Raw genomic sequence first — 17,199 nt, 5'->3', positions numbered from 1 at the left:
TCTCTATTTTTTATCCTCACCAGTCTGGCTAGAGATTTATCAATTTCATTCATTTTCTCAAAGAACCACCTTTGGGGGGCACCTGGGGGCTGCTTAGTTGGTTAAGCATTTGCCTTTGGCTCAGGTCATGATCCCGGGGTCCTGGGATCAAGCCTTGGGTCTGGCTCCCTGCTCAGAGGGGAGCCTGCTTTTCCCTCTCCCTCTGTCTCTCAAATAAATAAATAAAATCTTAAAAAAAAAAAAAAGAAGCCCCTTGGTTTCATTCATTTTTCCTAATTCATTGACTTCTGAATTCAGCTTTATTTTATCCTTCCTCTATTTGAAATCTTTGCATTTAATCTTTTTTTTTTAAGATTTTATTTATTTATGGGCGCCTGGGTGGCTCAGTTGGTTAAGCAACTGCCTTCGGCTCAGGTCATGATCCTGGAGTCCCTGGATCGAGTCCCGCATCAGGCTCCCTGCTCGGCAGGGAGTCTGCTTCTCCCTCTGACCCTTTCCCCTCTCATGTGCTCTCTCTCTCTCTCATTCTCTCTGTCTCAAATAAATAAATAAAATCTTTAAAAAAAAAAAAAAAAAAAAAAAAAAGATTTTATTTATTTATTTGACAGAGAGAGACACAGCGAGAGAGGGAACACAAGCAGCGGGAGTGGGAGAGGGAGAAGCAGGCTTCCCGTGGAGCAGGGAGCCCCGATGCGGGGCTTGATCCCAGGACCCTGGGATCATGACCTGAGCTAAAGGCAGACGCTTAACAACTGAGCCACCCAGGCGCCCCTGCTCTTCTTTCTTGAAGTTCTTATGTAGATGGCTGATTCAAAACTTTTCTCTTTTTCTTAATACAAGCCCTTAACAGCTGTATATTCCATCTGAGTATTGCTTTAGCTTCATCCCATATACTGTAATATGCTACATTTCCATTTAGCTCAGAGTATTTTCTATTTTTCCTTTCTTCTTTGACTTATGGGTTATTTGGAAATATGTTGTTTCATTTTCAAATATTTGAGGATTTTCCAAATATCTTTGTGTTACTTATTTCTAATTTAATTCCATATGATCAGAGAACATACTTTGAATAATTTAAATTTTTAAAAATTTGTTGAGGCTTTTTTAAAAGCCCAGAAAATGGTCTATCTTGGTAAATGTTTTGCTGTTGTTGGGTTAAGTGTTTCATAAATGTCAATTAAGTCAAGTTGGTTGATAATGTTTTTCAAGTGTTCCATAACGTTACTGAATTTCTGTCTAGTTCTTCTATCAATTATTCAGAGAGGGTAATGGAGATCTATAATAATAAGTATGTATTTGTCTATTTCTCCTTTCAATTTCTTCAACTTTTCCTACATGTACTTTGAAGCTCTATTATTAGGCACCTATATGTTTAAAATTGTTATGTCTTTTTGGGACACCTGGGTGGCTCAGTCAGTTAAGCACCCAACTGTTGATTTCAGCTCAGGTCTGGACTCAGGGTCATGGGATGGAGCCCCATGTTGGGCTCTGTGCTCAGCACAAAGTCTGCTTGAGATTCTCTCTCTCCCTCTCTGTCTGCCCCCTCCCAACCCCCCAATTTGTGCACTTGTGTGTGTATGTGTGCATGTGCACACATGCTCTAAAAAAAATAAAAAATAAAAACCTTGAGGGCCCTTTCAAGCCGAGTGCCAACCTGCTTAAAATGTGATTTACAGAGTTTATCTCTTCTCTCCTTAACTGCCCCCTTACACACTCTACCCACACATACACTTTTATTACTATTATTATTACTACTTTTAATCTTATTATTAACCTATATTATTACTTTTAACCTGTATCATTACCTGTATTTTACATATATACACATATTTTGCCCATATATCTCTGAGCACCATGCATTATGATAGGAACAAGTATTAGGGTACTTACGTATTTTTGTCTTTTTCTACTTAGGAAAAACCATCTGCTAAATAACCTTCCAAACTAAACATTCTTTCTTTCAAAATTTTAGCCTTTTATGAGGTTTTTATTTCTTAGAATCCCTTTCAAAACTGTATGAAATGAAGAAGGCAAGAGTCATCTAATGGGAGAGAAAGGATCATGGGTTCTAGCAAGAAAGTTTCAACTGATATAAGTCTCCTTGGGATATACTAATAAAAATTTGTGTTAGAAATATCTTTGGGTAGACCATGCGTAGTCTGAAGTTTACAACAGCCTTGGGCTTGCTCTGAATGCTTTACAAAACAAAATATACAACAGAGTTTTCATAAATGACAGACTAAGTCTTACTTTGCCAACAAGAGCAGGAATGTTCATTGAATTTGTTGCAAATCCCATGCCATATGCCATAGCAGCTTCTACTCCCAAGAAACTTGCCACAAGCTTTTCTAGCTCTTCATGCTTATCCAGGTTTCCTGTATGGAGAAGTTAATGAAGTTAATACTATCAAATCCCAAATTTAAGAATCACTCATTACTTTATAAAAAGAAATCATAGTCTACATGTGACGACCTTTTCAGACTAAGCTCCATGGAAGAGTATTATGAAGAGAAATGGCTGATAAAGGACACAGTAGTTGAATTTACCACGTCTGATGGAATTCCTGCAAAGAAGGTTGCCAATAATTTCTCCCATTCCTGCTGACACATGCCAGTTCCAATATAGGCTTTAAGAGGCCTGGCAACATCTGCTTTTATTTTATTTTTTTTTTTAAGATTTTATTTATTTATTTGACAGACAGAGACACAGCAAGAGAGAGAGCACAAACAGGGGGAGTGGGAGAGGGAGAAGCAGGCTTCCCGCTGGGCAGGGAGCCCGATGTAGGGCTCGATCCCAGGACCCTGGGATCATGACCTGAGCCGAAGGCAGACGCTTAACGACTGAGCCACCCAGGCGCCCCAACATCTGCTTTTATACTTTTGGAGTCAGCTACCATGTAAAACAGTCTAACTAGCTGTTGTAAAGAGAGACCACATGGAGAGGGAGAAGCTCTGGAGGATAAGAGACTATCTGAAAGGGGAATGCAGGGCTCAGTCAGCCCTCACCTGATCCCAATACCCAGCTGAGGTGCCAAACATGTAAGTGAAGCCATCCTGGACACTCTGTCATCGGCCAGAATGCCCCACCCATATCACATGGATTCAAGATAAATGTTAAGCCCTCCCCAAATCGCAGCATCAAGCAAATAAATGTATGTTTCTGTTTTAAGTCACTAAGGTTTGGAATGATTTGTTATATAGCAAAAGACAAATTAAAAAGCATCCTCCTTCACTTTGTACTGTGATCTTATATCAATACTCAAATCCTTAAGGACCAAACAAGACTGATCAATGATACTAGGTAAATGCAGAAAAGATGATGAGAAAAAACACTGCTGAACTAGGATGCTACATGTCCTCAAAGCTTTAAGCAAGTCATTTAACCTCTCTGGGCTTCAGTTCCTTATCTGCTAAATACTAATAATATTTGCTCTATCTACCTCATGATATTGTTGAGGATCAAAAGAGAATAGGTTCAAGCAGTTTATAAAGTGCCATAAAGATGTAAGGTCTGATTACTATATGTCGTCACTGCACAATGCTTCCTTAACCACATCATTGAGGACCCTGAGTGTAAATGACCCAGCTACATTTGCCAGTCTTTAGATCCACGAGAAATAATGAGGAATTATTGTCTTAATCCACTAAGTTTTGGGGTGATTCACTGTAATAAATATCCTGGAAGTTGCCTTATAATTTCTATAGTAATCAGTCTCTCAAACAAAATGGAAGAATTTGGAATCTTCCTATGAACAAAAATTAATTCTCTTTAGGGGCTCCTGGGTGGCTCAGTTGGTTAAGCGCCTGCCTTTGGCTCAGGTCATAATCCTGGGGTCCTGGGTTCCAGCCCCACATCTCGAGCTCCCTGCTCAGCCTGCTTCTCCCTCTGCACTCGTGCTATCTCAAATAAATAAAATCTTTAAAAAAAAAATTCTCTTTATACAAACCTGTCCACCTTTACATTTTATAGACTTAACAATAATAAGAGTTAACATTTATTGAGTGTTTTCCATGTCACAAGCACTTCACATGAATTATGTGAATTAAAATAATTCTTTTTTTTTTTTTTAAGATTTCATTTATTTATTTGACAGAGAGAGCGAGAGAGCACAAGCAGGGGGAGCAGGAGAAGGTGAGAGAGAAGCAGGCTCCCTGCCAAGCAAGGAGCCCGATGCGGGGCCAGATCCCAGGACCCTGGGATCATGCCCTGAGCTAAAGGCAGACGTCCAACCAACTGAGCCACCCAGGCGCCCCTGATTTAATTCTTCAAAGAGCCCTATAAGATAGGAATTATTATCAGCCTCCAATTACCGGTATGGAAACATATTAACCGTCGTATGTCCATGGGGTCAGTAATAATAAGTGGCACCCTTAACCACTATCATTTGTGGTTAAAAGCCAACATTAAAGTTATAAATGAATCAAATATTTATGGAACCTTTCTAGACACATTTTATAACATAAAGGAAAAGGTAAATATGTCTCAAAATGTGTTGAAAGCATTAAAATCATCCATTACTTCAGAAGCTATAAGGCAAAGTACATACTTGGATGCTTACTATTCTAGCTCTGTACCAGCACTATTCCCCCCTGAGTAGCACAGTTAAGAACATCAGCTGGCCAAACAAAGCCTACGCTTACCGATTTCCTGCCGAGTGCTACACACTCCAACTCCATACTCCTCTAGGACTTTGGCAGCTGCTTCTTGACATGATCCTGTATTCCGTGCAAAGCCAAGATAGTTGTAGGAACCCATGTTTATAACGCCTTTAATTATATTCCCTGTGTACCTGTGTTTCAATAGCACAAAAGTTCATGAAACTCATGAGCAAATCAAATACTTACATGTAATAATAAACATACTGGTAATACAAAAGGAAGCACAATATACAGGAAATAAGGAGAATATGGCCTAGGTGAAAAGCAGCTCAAACTCACTACCAATTAAGAAAATGAAAGTTAAAACAAAATACTAATTTTCACTTACCAATAATGATAAAGATTTAAAAACTGACCATATCCAGTGCTGGCCAGGATAGTCTCATATACTGTAGATAAGAATATCAGTCAGTACTGTTTTTTTTTTTTGGAGGGCAGTTTGGCAGTACTTATCCATTTAAAAGATAAACATACTTTTTGACTCAGCAATCTCCACCCACATATGAAAAAATATATGCATAAAGATCCTTTAAGAGTCACTACACAATGGGGTACCTGGGTGGCTCAGTTGGTTGAGCGTCCAACTCTTGGTTTTGGCTCAGGCCATGACCTCAGGGTGGTGGGATGGCGCCCAGAGTTGGGCTCTGTGCTCCGCAGGGAGTCTGTCTGAGATTCTCTCCTTCTCCCTCTGTCCCTCCACCCCCCCCGCGCACTCTCTCTCTAAAATAAATAAAATCAAATCTTAAAAAAAAAAAGAGTCACTACACAATTTTACTTACTACACTGGCACATAGACCAGTGACATTCCACATGCGGAAGCTCAGTCAGCCTGGGCCCACAAGTGAGAACAACATGGTTCAGAGGCTCCACCAACCTAAGGCGGACACGAAGTATGGACAAGAAACACACCACTGCTATTTGAACTCTGAGATTTTGGGGTTTTTAACAAACGATGATGCGACCCACCCTTTATATACTATATACGACTATACTTTAGGATACTCAGTAGCCACTACTAATAATGAATTTGCTGTGAATATAGATAAGCAGGATATTACCAGCATGTTAGCAAGTAAAAAAGACATAAAATGATTTCTATAGTATGATTCCATTTTTATAAATCAAAAACTACTTGTATGTCACCCCACAGATTCACTACATACATGCCCCACAGAAAACATCTGGAGGAATCATACACAACAAACTGGTAACAATGGTCACCTCTGGGGAGTGAAGCCTTGTGAAGAAGTGGGTTTGCAGAAGGGATAGTGGTTAGTTGTCATGGGAGAACATTTCATTTATCTGTATTATTTGTCTTTTTTTTAAATAATAACAATGCAACCATATAATACTTGTGCTATCTAAACAATAAAATTTTATGAATATGAAAAGTTTTCTAAACTATTCAATCTATTTAAGTAAAAGCATTCTCTATGTCCTTGAATCATGTGAGAAATCAGAATATCCAGAAGTAAATTCAGACACTTGATTCTGGTAAGTGGCGTAACAGGACAGTTTTTCTTTGTTTTTTTTGTTTGTTTTTCTTTTTAATAAGTCGAGTTTTGTTTTCAATTATAATACAACACAGTATCAAACGTCATAGAAAAATGCATTTTAAAAATCTGGATAACAAAAAAGATCTGGATAACAATGAATATGCAAGGAAACTAATTATGTTGTATTGTACTCTCAGCTTCTCTTGTTTTAACAGATTACTCAATTTGCAATAGAATGTATTCTGAAGTGAAGAAATTCTTTCTGTCTTGCTGTCAAGAAATAATTTCCCAACTGAGACTCACTTGAAGGACCAGTTGTAATCATGAGACTGCCTCTCCATGATGTCCACCCTGGCTCCAGGCACACTGCAGATTGGTCGATTCCAGTTGTCTCTAATCCTCATGTAGAGGTTCCTTGTATAGAAGTTTTCAAAATCCTGATACAATGACACAAAGTCCTGCCAACAGATGGTGAAATACCATGAATTTAACTGAATTACTTCAGAAAATTTTTACAACTTCCCTTTCCATGTTGCAAAAGTGCTTGAAAATGACAGGCCAATTATAGTGAATTAACTGATAAGGAAAACATTTGGAAAGGCATCAATTCTCTACGTTAAAACAACTCTTGAAGCATCTGGCTGGCTCAATCAGTAAGAGCATGCAACTCTTTTTTTTTCCTTTTTATTAAAGTTTATTTATTTATTTGACAGAGAGACAGCGAGAGAGGGAACACAAGCAGGGGGGAGAGGGAGAAGCAGGCCTCCCACTGAGGAGGGAGCCTGATGTGGGGGCTCGATCCCAGTACCCTGGGATCATGACCTGAGCCGAAGGCAGATGCTTAACAACTGAGCCACCCAGGCACCCCAAGAGCATGCAACTCTTGATCTTAGGATTTTGAGTTCAAGCCCCATATTGGGCATAGAGATTACTTAAAAAAAAAAAGTAAAACAACTCTTAATCAGGTACACGTCACTCGGCTCTGATGGTTACCTATATGAAATGGTTGTAAATAACTATCTAACTGCATGAATATAAAGCCAAAGAATTTAACTTAATAAGTAGACCTCATAAAAATAAAACTTCATTGTACAATTCTGTCATTTAAATGACTTTCCTTGGGGCGCCTGGGTGGCTCAGTTGTTAAGCATCTGCCTTTAGCTCACGTCATGATCCCGGGGTCCTGGGATCGAGTCCCACATCGGGCTCCCTGCTCCGCGGGAAGCCTGCTTCTCCCTCTCCCACTCCCCCTGCTTGTGTTCCCTCTCTCACTATGTGTCTCTCTGTCAAATAAATAAATAAAATATTTAAAAAAAAATAAAATAAATGACTTTCCTTGCTAATAACCTCAAAAGGACTTCTCTCCTGCCTCCCAAGTAATATATTGGGAAATGCCATTAAAAAACACTATAATTTCAGTTTCAAACAAGAAAAATAATTCTGGAATTAAAATTCCATCTCTGCATATTTTCAAAGATCAAAGTGAAAGACATCCAAAGAAAAATGATAAACAAGACACACTTAAAAGTAGTTTATATAGAAAGACACTTATCTCAGGTTTCTTTCCTTGGATGGGAGTTAAAAAAAAAAAAGATTCTTATGATGAATTCCCACGACCAAGGACTTAGAGCCCTCCCTTCTTCTATGAAATAAGTTACACTAAAAATTAAGTCTATAAAAAATAATCTGGAGCTAAAATGAATGCATAATGTCATGTCCCATGTGGTATGGGACTGCTCAGAACATGATCAGACCACATTAGATCAACTCCTGAAGATAAGGGGTAAACCAAACAGAAAGAAAACTATACTATAGTTTTACTATAGTTAGCAAACTGCTGAACTTCCAGCCCTGAGATCTGGACTTACGTTAAATAAGCTAATCAGAAACATTCAAGTTTAAGCCTTATTTTGTTAGACTTTCATTGCTAAAGAAGACTCTTCATAAAATTTTATAATTAACAACCTTCTATGACATTGGGCTCTAAAGAAACTACTAAATAAGCCTCGCAGTAGATAAAATCTTAAATCAGGCTGAGCAGAGTCAGAAAGTACTCTTAGGAATGTGCAGGGGCGCCTGGGTGGCTCAGTTGGTTAAGCGACTGCCTTCGGCTCAGGTCATGATCCTAGGGTCCTGGGATTGAGCCCCACATCTGGCTTCTTGCTTAGCAGGGAGCCTGCGTCTCCCTCTCCCTCTACCTGCTACTCCACCTGCTTGTGCTCTCTGTCAAATAAATACATAAAAATTCTTTTTTTTTCCCTTAAAGATTTTATTTATTTATTTATTTGACAGAGAGAGAGACACAGTGAAAGAAGGAACACAAGCAGGGGGAGTGGAAGAGGGAGAAGCAGGCTCCCCGCAGAGCAGGGAGCCAGATGCAGGGCTCAATCCCAGGACCCCGGGACCACGACCTGAGCTGAAGGCAGATGCCTAACGACTGAGCCACCCAGGTGCGCCCATAAATAAAAATTCTTAAAATAATAAAAAAAAAAAGTACTCTTAGGAATGTACAGTACCTGATACCATCTCTTTCATAATTGGTTCTAACATTTACATTTCCTTAGAGAAAATATCCATAAATAATGTGTCTATCACAATTGGAAACTTACTACTTAACTGGTATGTCCCTTTTGATAGTCTCCTCTTCCAACAAGAATACTGAGTGAATGAAAACTGGAACAAAGACATCCAATTCTAATTTGGGACTTTTCATTCACATGCATTTATTTCCCAAAGGAAAAAACAAAACAAAACAAAAAAGTTGTCTTCAATCCTTTTCAATTCACATCAAATAGGGTAAACAGTACTAATTCTTCTTGATCTCATTTCTTTATAGCCTTTCTAAATACTGTACATTAATGTTAAAGGTATTGACTCAAACACTGCACATTAATGTTAAAGGTATTAACCCAAACACCTGAGAGAAATACTCCATCACAAATTTTTATTAGCAACAAAGAGCACTATTTTTGTTTTTACTACATAAACAGCAAAAAACACTTAAAAAGTCTGGTCCCCCATCCAAGTACTAACCAGGCCCGACCCTGCTTAGCTTCCGAGATCAGTCTGGTCCCATTTACCAGAAGGCTTACCAAACCCCAGTATAGAAGGAAGGCTGCAGGCTAAAATGAAGTAGAGCTCTGGGGAACCAGTGACCTAGTGGTGTGTGGCTGGGAGGCGGGGGGGGGGGGTTCCATTCTCCGTAACAGACATTGCCAACATCAGGGAGCTCACGGCTCAGCCTTACACTGAGAGAACAACTAAGTCCCTGAGATGGGAACAGACTTGCACAGAATGATGGGGAAATTGCCACGGTGAGGGGATGTTAGAGACCAAAGGCAGTTGGGACAGAATGGCAGAAGAGAGGGACTCATGGCCAGGGTAGCAGTCTCACCGCAGTTAGAAGGTTTGGTGGAGAGAGCTGAAAGGTAGCTACCCAAACTCCCTGCAGCTTAGCAATGAAAAATGGGAATGGAAAGGTATCACTATTCAGGGTTCTAGTTCTAGGCAACAAGGGTGAGTGTCCATTTCAAAAAATATCTCATCCAGTTTAAATATTCAAGGACTAGAGGCCTTCTCTCTTCATTCATCCATTCAAATACCTTTTACTGAAGAATACTTCTGCCAGACTCTGGATATATTAAAGAACATGACTGTTCTCTCTGCAAACTCTGACACCCCCACTACTCCTACCCTCCCGCTCCCCACCCTGTCCCCCATCCCACTCCACAACCCCAACCCCCCCCTTCCCCCTCAGTTTAGTCACTGTGAAATGACTTTAGTCAGGGCTGACCTAATGCCTCTTTGCTCAGTCACTGAACAAACATTTACTGACCTGTTCTTCCCAGGGACTAAGCTAGGCATGGGGATAAAAATGAGTAAGACACAACCTCTACACTCCTAAGATCTCTTAAAGGAGTGGAGCGGCACACAAATGAAGTTACAATACAGTGTAACAAGCACTCTAAAGGGATACTTGCCCAAACAAAAAATACTTAACTGGTGGGTGAATGACAATGATAGAGTCAAGTACAAATAGCCTTCATGCACTGTTTGAACTTGATGCATTCCTCATGCACATGTTTCCTGAAGATGTTTCAACAAACCCCACATACTAGCAGATACACATGATAAACAGAGAACAATATCTAGTTAAGCTACACTCTGGATTGCTGGATGTGAAATCCCCAGGTAAGTAACTTCTACCAGTAGCCTCAAAGAGAAAAATTCAAATTCATGGATTTGTTAATTCAGGATCATTGAAGACCTTACCAAAAGTAGTCTGGAGTCATCCCAATAATTAGACAATAAATACCTTTCATTGACTGAGGTTGAGTCTTTTAGAAAACATTGTATACTATTCAAAATAAATAGGTACCGCCTATTCTAGTGCCTATGCAGGTCTTAAGATCACAGTGGAAAAGGCTGAGTACTACCACTTTCAGAAGCTGACTTTATTATAACAATTGCCCATGGTTGTTAAGAGCAATTCTGGCCCAACACAGATGTCCAAATATGATAATAAAGATGATGGGGGCACCTGGGTGGCTCAGTCAGTTAAGCGACTGCCTTCGGCTCAGATCATGATCCTGGAGTCCCGGGATCGAGTCCCACATCGGGCTCCCTGCTCAGCAGGAAGTCTGCTTCTCCCTCTGACCCTCTTCCCTCTCCTGCTTTCTATCTCTCATTCTCTCTCTCTAATAAATAAATAAAATCTTTAAAAAAAAATAAAGATGATGATAATCACAACAGCAGCAAGAGTTCCATTTGAGTACTTATGATACTTATGGTATGTCTTGAGTACTTGGTATGTCTTGCATTACATACATTTGCTCTTAAATATCCCTGCACCCTCTTTTTTTTTTTAACTGTATAAAACTGTATCTTCTTTATTTTGCATACTTTAATCTCGGAACAAAATAAAAAAAAAAAAACACCCACAATACATATCCAAACCCCGTCAAATATCAGAAGGGATAGGGCTTGAGGGCCTTCTTTCCTGCCTCAAAGACAGGAGAAAAAAAAAGAAAAAACCACTAGACATCAGCAGAGGGAACCAGCTGAACCGGGGCCACTCGGGGCTGCTGGGGAGCCATGGGGACACTATACAGAGGGCACAAGGTCTGCAGGTAGAACTAATCTACTTCTTCCATGCGAGAGGCATCCTCATCACCCTCAAGGTGGGGGGATCTCAGCAGGAACAGCAGCACTGGGTTCCTCTGCGGTCACTTCATCTTCATCAGTGCCCAGCCCTAGCTTGATCATGCGGTAGATGCGGTTGGAGTGAGTCTGGGGATCCTCGAGTGAGAAGCCGGAGGAGAGCAGAGCTGTTTCAAACAGCAGCACCACCAGGTCCTTGACTGCCTTGTCATTCTTGTCCGCCTCCGCCTTCTGCCGCAGCGTTTCCACGATGGGGTGGTCAGGGTTGATCTCCAGGTGCTTCTTGGCCATCATATAGCCCATCGTAGAGTTGTCCCAAAGGGCCTGGGCTTTCATGATCCGCTCCATGTTGGCCGTCCAGCCATAGGTGCTCGTCACAATGCAGCCAGGGTGAAGACACTAGCCTATTGGAGATTGTCACCTTCTCAACCTTCTTATCCAAGATTTCTTTCATGAGTTTGCAGAGGTACTTGAACTTGGCCTTGCTCTCCTCCATTTTCTTCTTCTCCTCTTCATCCTCAGGCAGCTCCAGGCCCTCCTTGGTAACTGAGACCAGACTCTTCCCATCAAACTCCTTGAGCTGCTGCACGCAGTACTCGTCGATAGGCTCCGTCATGTACACTACCTCGAAGCCCCGCTTCCACACTCGCTCCACAAAAGCGGAGTTGGCAACCTGCTCCTTGCTCTCACCAGTGATGTAATAGATGGACTTCTGGGTCTCTTTCATGCGGGACACATATTCTGAAAGAGAAGTCATCTCATCCCCAGACTGGGAAATGTGGTAACACAGCAGCTCAGAAAGGCGGCGCCGGTTAGTAGAGTCCTGCACCCTCTTAAAAAAAGATATTACTCCCAATTTCAGAAAGACAAAATGGCTTTCCCATTTAGGGAACTAGTCAGAGGCAGAGCCAGGAACTTATCCAGGCCTCTTCATTCCAAAGTCTATGCCCATACATTTCCATGACATACGATTTTTTCTGAAAGGTTTATGTGTCACAGCTTGTTGAGCTGCCTGACTCAACAATGTGCATCCCAATTTACTTAGAGTAACATCTGATCACAAGAAAACCTACTTCATCTGATGGTGCTAAGATACTTACATATCTGGCAAAGATCAGGATGCTTCAAAACTCTGAACTACTGAAACTGAAGACACACAATGACATTTCAAAATTAAAGATAGCTGTTTTCTTAGATCTAAAACAGAGTCATCTGTTTGTCCATGTGTGTACACACACACGCACACACACAACCCTATGAATACTTCAATTCAAAAGACTCAACACTTTTCATTGTTATTACCACCACTCCCAGTATTATTATCTTAAACATTTACTGAAGGTCTAGTAAGTTCAAAACACTCTTCTAGGCACTGGGTGTATAGTAGTAAACAAAAAGATAACAATAATCTCTGCCCTTGTGGAATTTATATTTTGGTGGAAGAGACAGACACTAAATGAGACAAATGTATAAAGTATCTTAAACAGTGAAAAATGCTAATGGAAACAAAAATCAGATAAGGAAGGGGGCTGTAAAATGCCGGAGCCATGCTAGAACTTAGCTAGGGTGGCCAGAGTAGAATAAAAGAAAAGGAAGCGAGGGAGCTCTCCATTTGACCATCTGGAGGAAGAGCTTCCCTGGTAGGCAAACAGCTAATACAAAGCAGTGGGGCGGGAATGTACCCGGTTTACCAAGTAACTCCAAAAGGCCAGTGTGGCTGAAGCAGATGAGCGACAGGCTAAGCAGGAGGTGATGTCCAGGCTGATACGTAGTTGAATCTGGATTTCCTGATGGGCTACACATGGTGTGTGACAGAAAGAAGAGTCAAGGATATCACTGTGGTCTTCAGCCTAAGCAATGGCAGAAGAGAACTATTATCCATAGAGATGTGGAAGATAGCCAGCTGTTCACGAGGGGATGTCAGCTTAGTTTTGGACATGTAAAGTTTGAGATGCCTGTGTGGAGACGTCAAATGGGCAGCTAGATACCCAGGTGTAGAGATCAACGAGGAAGTCAGTGCTAGAGATATAAACATGGATGTTACTAGCATACAGAGGTACCAAAAGCCATGATAATGGACGAAATCACCAAGAGAGTCTGTACAGATGAGATAAGGACCAAGGATGAAGCCAATGCCATACCCATATCAACATTTAGAAGTTGGGCTAATGAGAAGGATCTAGCAAGAGAGAATGAGAGAGGCAGGAGAAAAACCTGGCAAGTATAATGCCTGAAAACCAACCAAGTAAGCAAAATGCTCCCGGAAGGAAAGTGATCAATTGTGTCAAATGCTGCTGGCAGGCCAAGCAAGGTAAAGACTGAGTAAGGAATATGAGATTTTGTAACACAGGCGTCACGGGTGATCTTGAGAAGAATCGTTTTAGTTGAAGTGGTAGGCGCAAAATCCTGACTGGAGTGAGTTCAGTAAAGAATGGGAAGCAAGACACTGGAAACACCTATGTCAGAGAATTTTACTGTACAAGGAAGAAAGAGGGGTGCCTGGCTGGCTCAGTTGGTAGAACAAGAACAAGACCCTTGATCTTGGGGTTGTGAGTTCAAGCCCCACACTGGGCGTAAAGCTTACTTACTTATAAATAAACAAACAAATAAATAAATAAAATAAAATAAAATAAAATAAACGTTAGAAGGAATGGAGTAGATGGAGGAGAAAGGATCAAGAGAAAGCTTGTTTTTTAAGATGGGAAAAATAACATGTCTATGCTACTGGGAATGATCTGGTAGAGGACAAATGGATGCAAAGCTGATTCACTAGACTCCTAATGGTCAAAATGGAATGTGTAGTAAATAGGAGCAGAGTATTGGACAGTCATCATGTGCTGTCTCTAACAAGCTCCACCGGATGGCCAGGTTTAAGTAGAGTAGATCACTTCTTTACATTTTCAGGTATTTACTACCAAAGCTGTCATGGGAGTTTCAAAATGCTTTCATGAAAAATATATATAAAACCAAAACACAGCTTAAAATGTAAGGAAACCAACAGGGTTTCTTCAACTGGGATCGAAGAACTGTTGAGGGTTTGTGGGTAGTCTTAAGAATCTAGGAATTCTATTTTTTTAAACTTTACTTCTTCATTTTGATAAACACTTTAAATCAGTTTACCAGTTTAGCACCTTAACGGTACTCAATTTAAACTTGGAATGACTTAGGATATTAGACAGGGCCACCAGATCTTTAAACTTTTACATTCTCAGTTAGTAGTACAAAAACAGTTCCAAATTGTTAAATAAAGAAAAGCTGAAAAGAGAGAGCCTAAAGATTTGAAACACCAAAAAAAAAGGGGGGGGGTGCCTTGCTAAAAAAAAGCTGCACTATCGCTCTAAACAGAAAAGCCCAATAGGTGACAGGGAAACTTTTGCAAATCTATGAATGTCACCAGTGCAAAAGAATAAAGTGGTTACCTAAGACAAAACTCTTTAAGAAGGTTCATTTGGGATACAGCTTTGTACCAGTGAGAAGTCCCTAGAGTAAGTAAAAATAGATGACTGTTAACATAATAAAATAAAAGTAAAAAAAAATAGATGACTGTTCTATATGATGGAATACGATTCAGTACTACAAAGGAATGAATTACTGAAATCTACTACAACATGGATGAACCTCAAAAACACTATGCCAAGTGAAAGGGGGCAGACACAAAAGATCACACACTGTATGATCCCATTTATAGGAAACATCTAGAGACAGAAAGTAGATTAGTGGTTGCCTAGGGTGATGAGGGGGAGTAATGAGTGACTGCTAATGGGTATGGGGTTTCTTTTTCAGATAATAAAAATGTCATAAAATTAGATTATGGTGCTGGTTACACACCTGTGAAACTACAGTTGACCCCTGAACAACATGGGTTTGAACTGTGCAGGTCCACCTACACACGGATTTTTCCCAATAAATAAAGTACAGTACAATACATGTATTTTCACCTTATAATTTTTTTTTTTAAGATTTTATGTATTTGACAGAAAGAGACACAGCGAGAGAGGGAACACAAGCAGGGGGAGTGGGAGAGGGAGAAGCAGGCTCCCCCACAGAGCAGGGAGCCCGATGCAGGGCTTGATCCCAGGACCCTGGGATCATGACCTGAGCCAAAGGCAGACGCTTAACGACTGAACCACCCAGGCACCCCTCCTTATAATCTTAATAACATTTTCTTTTCTCTAGCTTACTTTATTATAAGAATACAGTGTATAATACAACTTACAAAATATGTGTTAATTGACTGTTTATGTTATCAGCAAGGCTTTGGGTCAACAGCAGTTAAGTTTTAGGGGAGTCAAAAGTTACACATGAATTTTCAGCAGCATGGGGGAAGAGCTGGCACCTTTTTCAAGGGTCAACTGTAATGCTAAAAACAACTGAATTACACATTTTAAACAGGTGACCTTTATGGTATATAAATTATATCTCAATGAAGTTATTAAAAAAAAAAATAGAGAACTGCCATCCGGGTCTCCACACACATAAAACAATGGCACGTAGAGCTCTTTGTAAATCCCCAGAACTAAAAAAGACAAACTAATTGATAATCCACCAGCTTAATACATCAAGTAACTGTACTACATTAATAGTTTCCAAAGATACTGCTAAAATGACAATTATCAGAATATTCTCAGTATACTACTTTTTAAAGGAGGTCAAGAATAAAATCCTTCCAGGAATTCCTGTTAATATATTTCAATCAATTTCCTTCTTTTGTATCTTGAAAATTAAACATATCAGGAGATGAACATATAATGTTCCTTCCTAATATCCTATCCCTCCCATTTTTTAATATGTGGTCATGAACAAACCATAGAGGCAAAATGTTAGGTTTAGTAAGTGTGTGGTAACCACCTGCCATCATTTGCTCCTTAAGACTCCTAGGTATTTCCTATCTAGATACTAGAACATTTTATTTTTTATTTTATTTTATTTTTTTGACAGAGAGAGACACAGTGAGAGAGGAAACACAGGCAGGGGGAGTGGGAGAGGGAGAAGCAGGCTTCCTGCTGGGCAGGGAGCCTGATGTGGGACTCAATCCCAGGAACCTGGGACCATGACCTCAGCCAAAGGCAGACGCTTAACGACTGAGCCACCCAGGCGCCCAATACTAGAACATTTTAAATTCAACCTTTTGCTTTATCTAATCACATACATGATTCTGGAGTGCTAGTTTCACCTCACATAAAAAAGAAACAGACCACAGACTGGGAAAAACAACAGTCTCATCCAAAACAACACTAATGACAGAGGATCAAGCAGTAAAGAATTCAAAGAATTTTTTGCAATTTAAATAGAACAAACTCACGCTAACTCATCTTTATTTTTGAAAAATTTAAAATTTTTCTTTTGCTTTTTTTTTAAGATTCTATTTATTTGAGAGAGAGAAAGAGAAAGCACATATGGGGGGAGGGGCAGAGGGAGAGAGAGAAGCAGACTCCCCGCTGAGCAGGGAGCCTGATGCGGGGTTGGGGTTTGGTCTCAGAACCCCACGACCAAAACAGGAGCCTAAGGCAGACACTTAACCAACTGAGCCACCCAGGCGCCCCTAACTTATCTTTAGAGTGGGACCATGGGACTCAGTTCTACCCAAAGCAACATATGAAGAACCAGCATAAATAGGTAAGATGGACTCTCTTTTATAATGGAATGAGGAAGAAAATAAGGATGTGGTTATAAACACCATTCACGCAGTGAAATGAGGAAGTGGCAACATTCTATTTGAATTTTATGATCCCAACCAGGCACTTTCCCTAACCTCTTCCAGTGTAACACCTTAAAATTTGCATATCCCTCTCACTACATCTAATCCAGAATCAGAAAACAAACATGTTCTACCATAAGGCTGAATGATCTTCCTTCCCTCTAAAGGCTGAATTTTTGTAAGAAAA

At 40.2% G+C, this 17,199-nt stretch overlaps 1 protein-coding gene across 1 annotated transcript in view; it reads right to left on the bottom strand.

The window, feature by feature from the left end:
* The window catches only part of SPTLC2 (serine palmitoyltransferase long chain base subunit 2), a 104,058-nt gene that overhangs the window by 60,938 nt on the left and 25,921 nt on the right, over positions 1-17,199 (bottom strand). The window contains exons 3-5 of the mRNA XM_027569762.2: positions 6,458-6,612; positions 4,641-4,789; positions 2,251-2,375 (exon numbers count right to left, since the gene is read on the bottom strand). Coding sequence (XP_027425563.1) covers positions 2,251-2,375; positions 4,641-4,789; positions 6,458-6,612 — 429 coding nt within the window. The remainder of the gene's footprint in view (positions 1-2,250; positions 2,376-4,640; positions 4,790-6,457; positions 6,613-17,199) is intronic.

This window comes from Zalophus californianus, chromosome 6 (assembly GCF_009762305.2).
Source record: "Zalophus californianus isolate mZalCal1 chromosome 6, mZalCal1.pri.v2, whole genome shotgun sequence".
In the NCBI taxonomy this organism is placed as follows: Eukaryota; Metazoa; Chordata; class Mammalia; order Carnivora; family Otariidae; genus Zalophus; species Zalophus californianus.
Note: the sequence above shows the minus strand (reverse complement) of the source record. Positions and strands in the feature narration are given on the sequence as shown.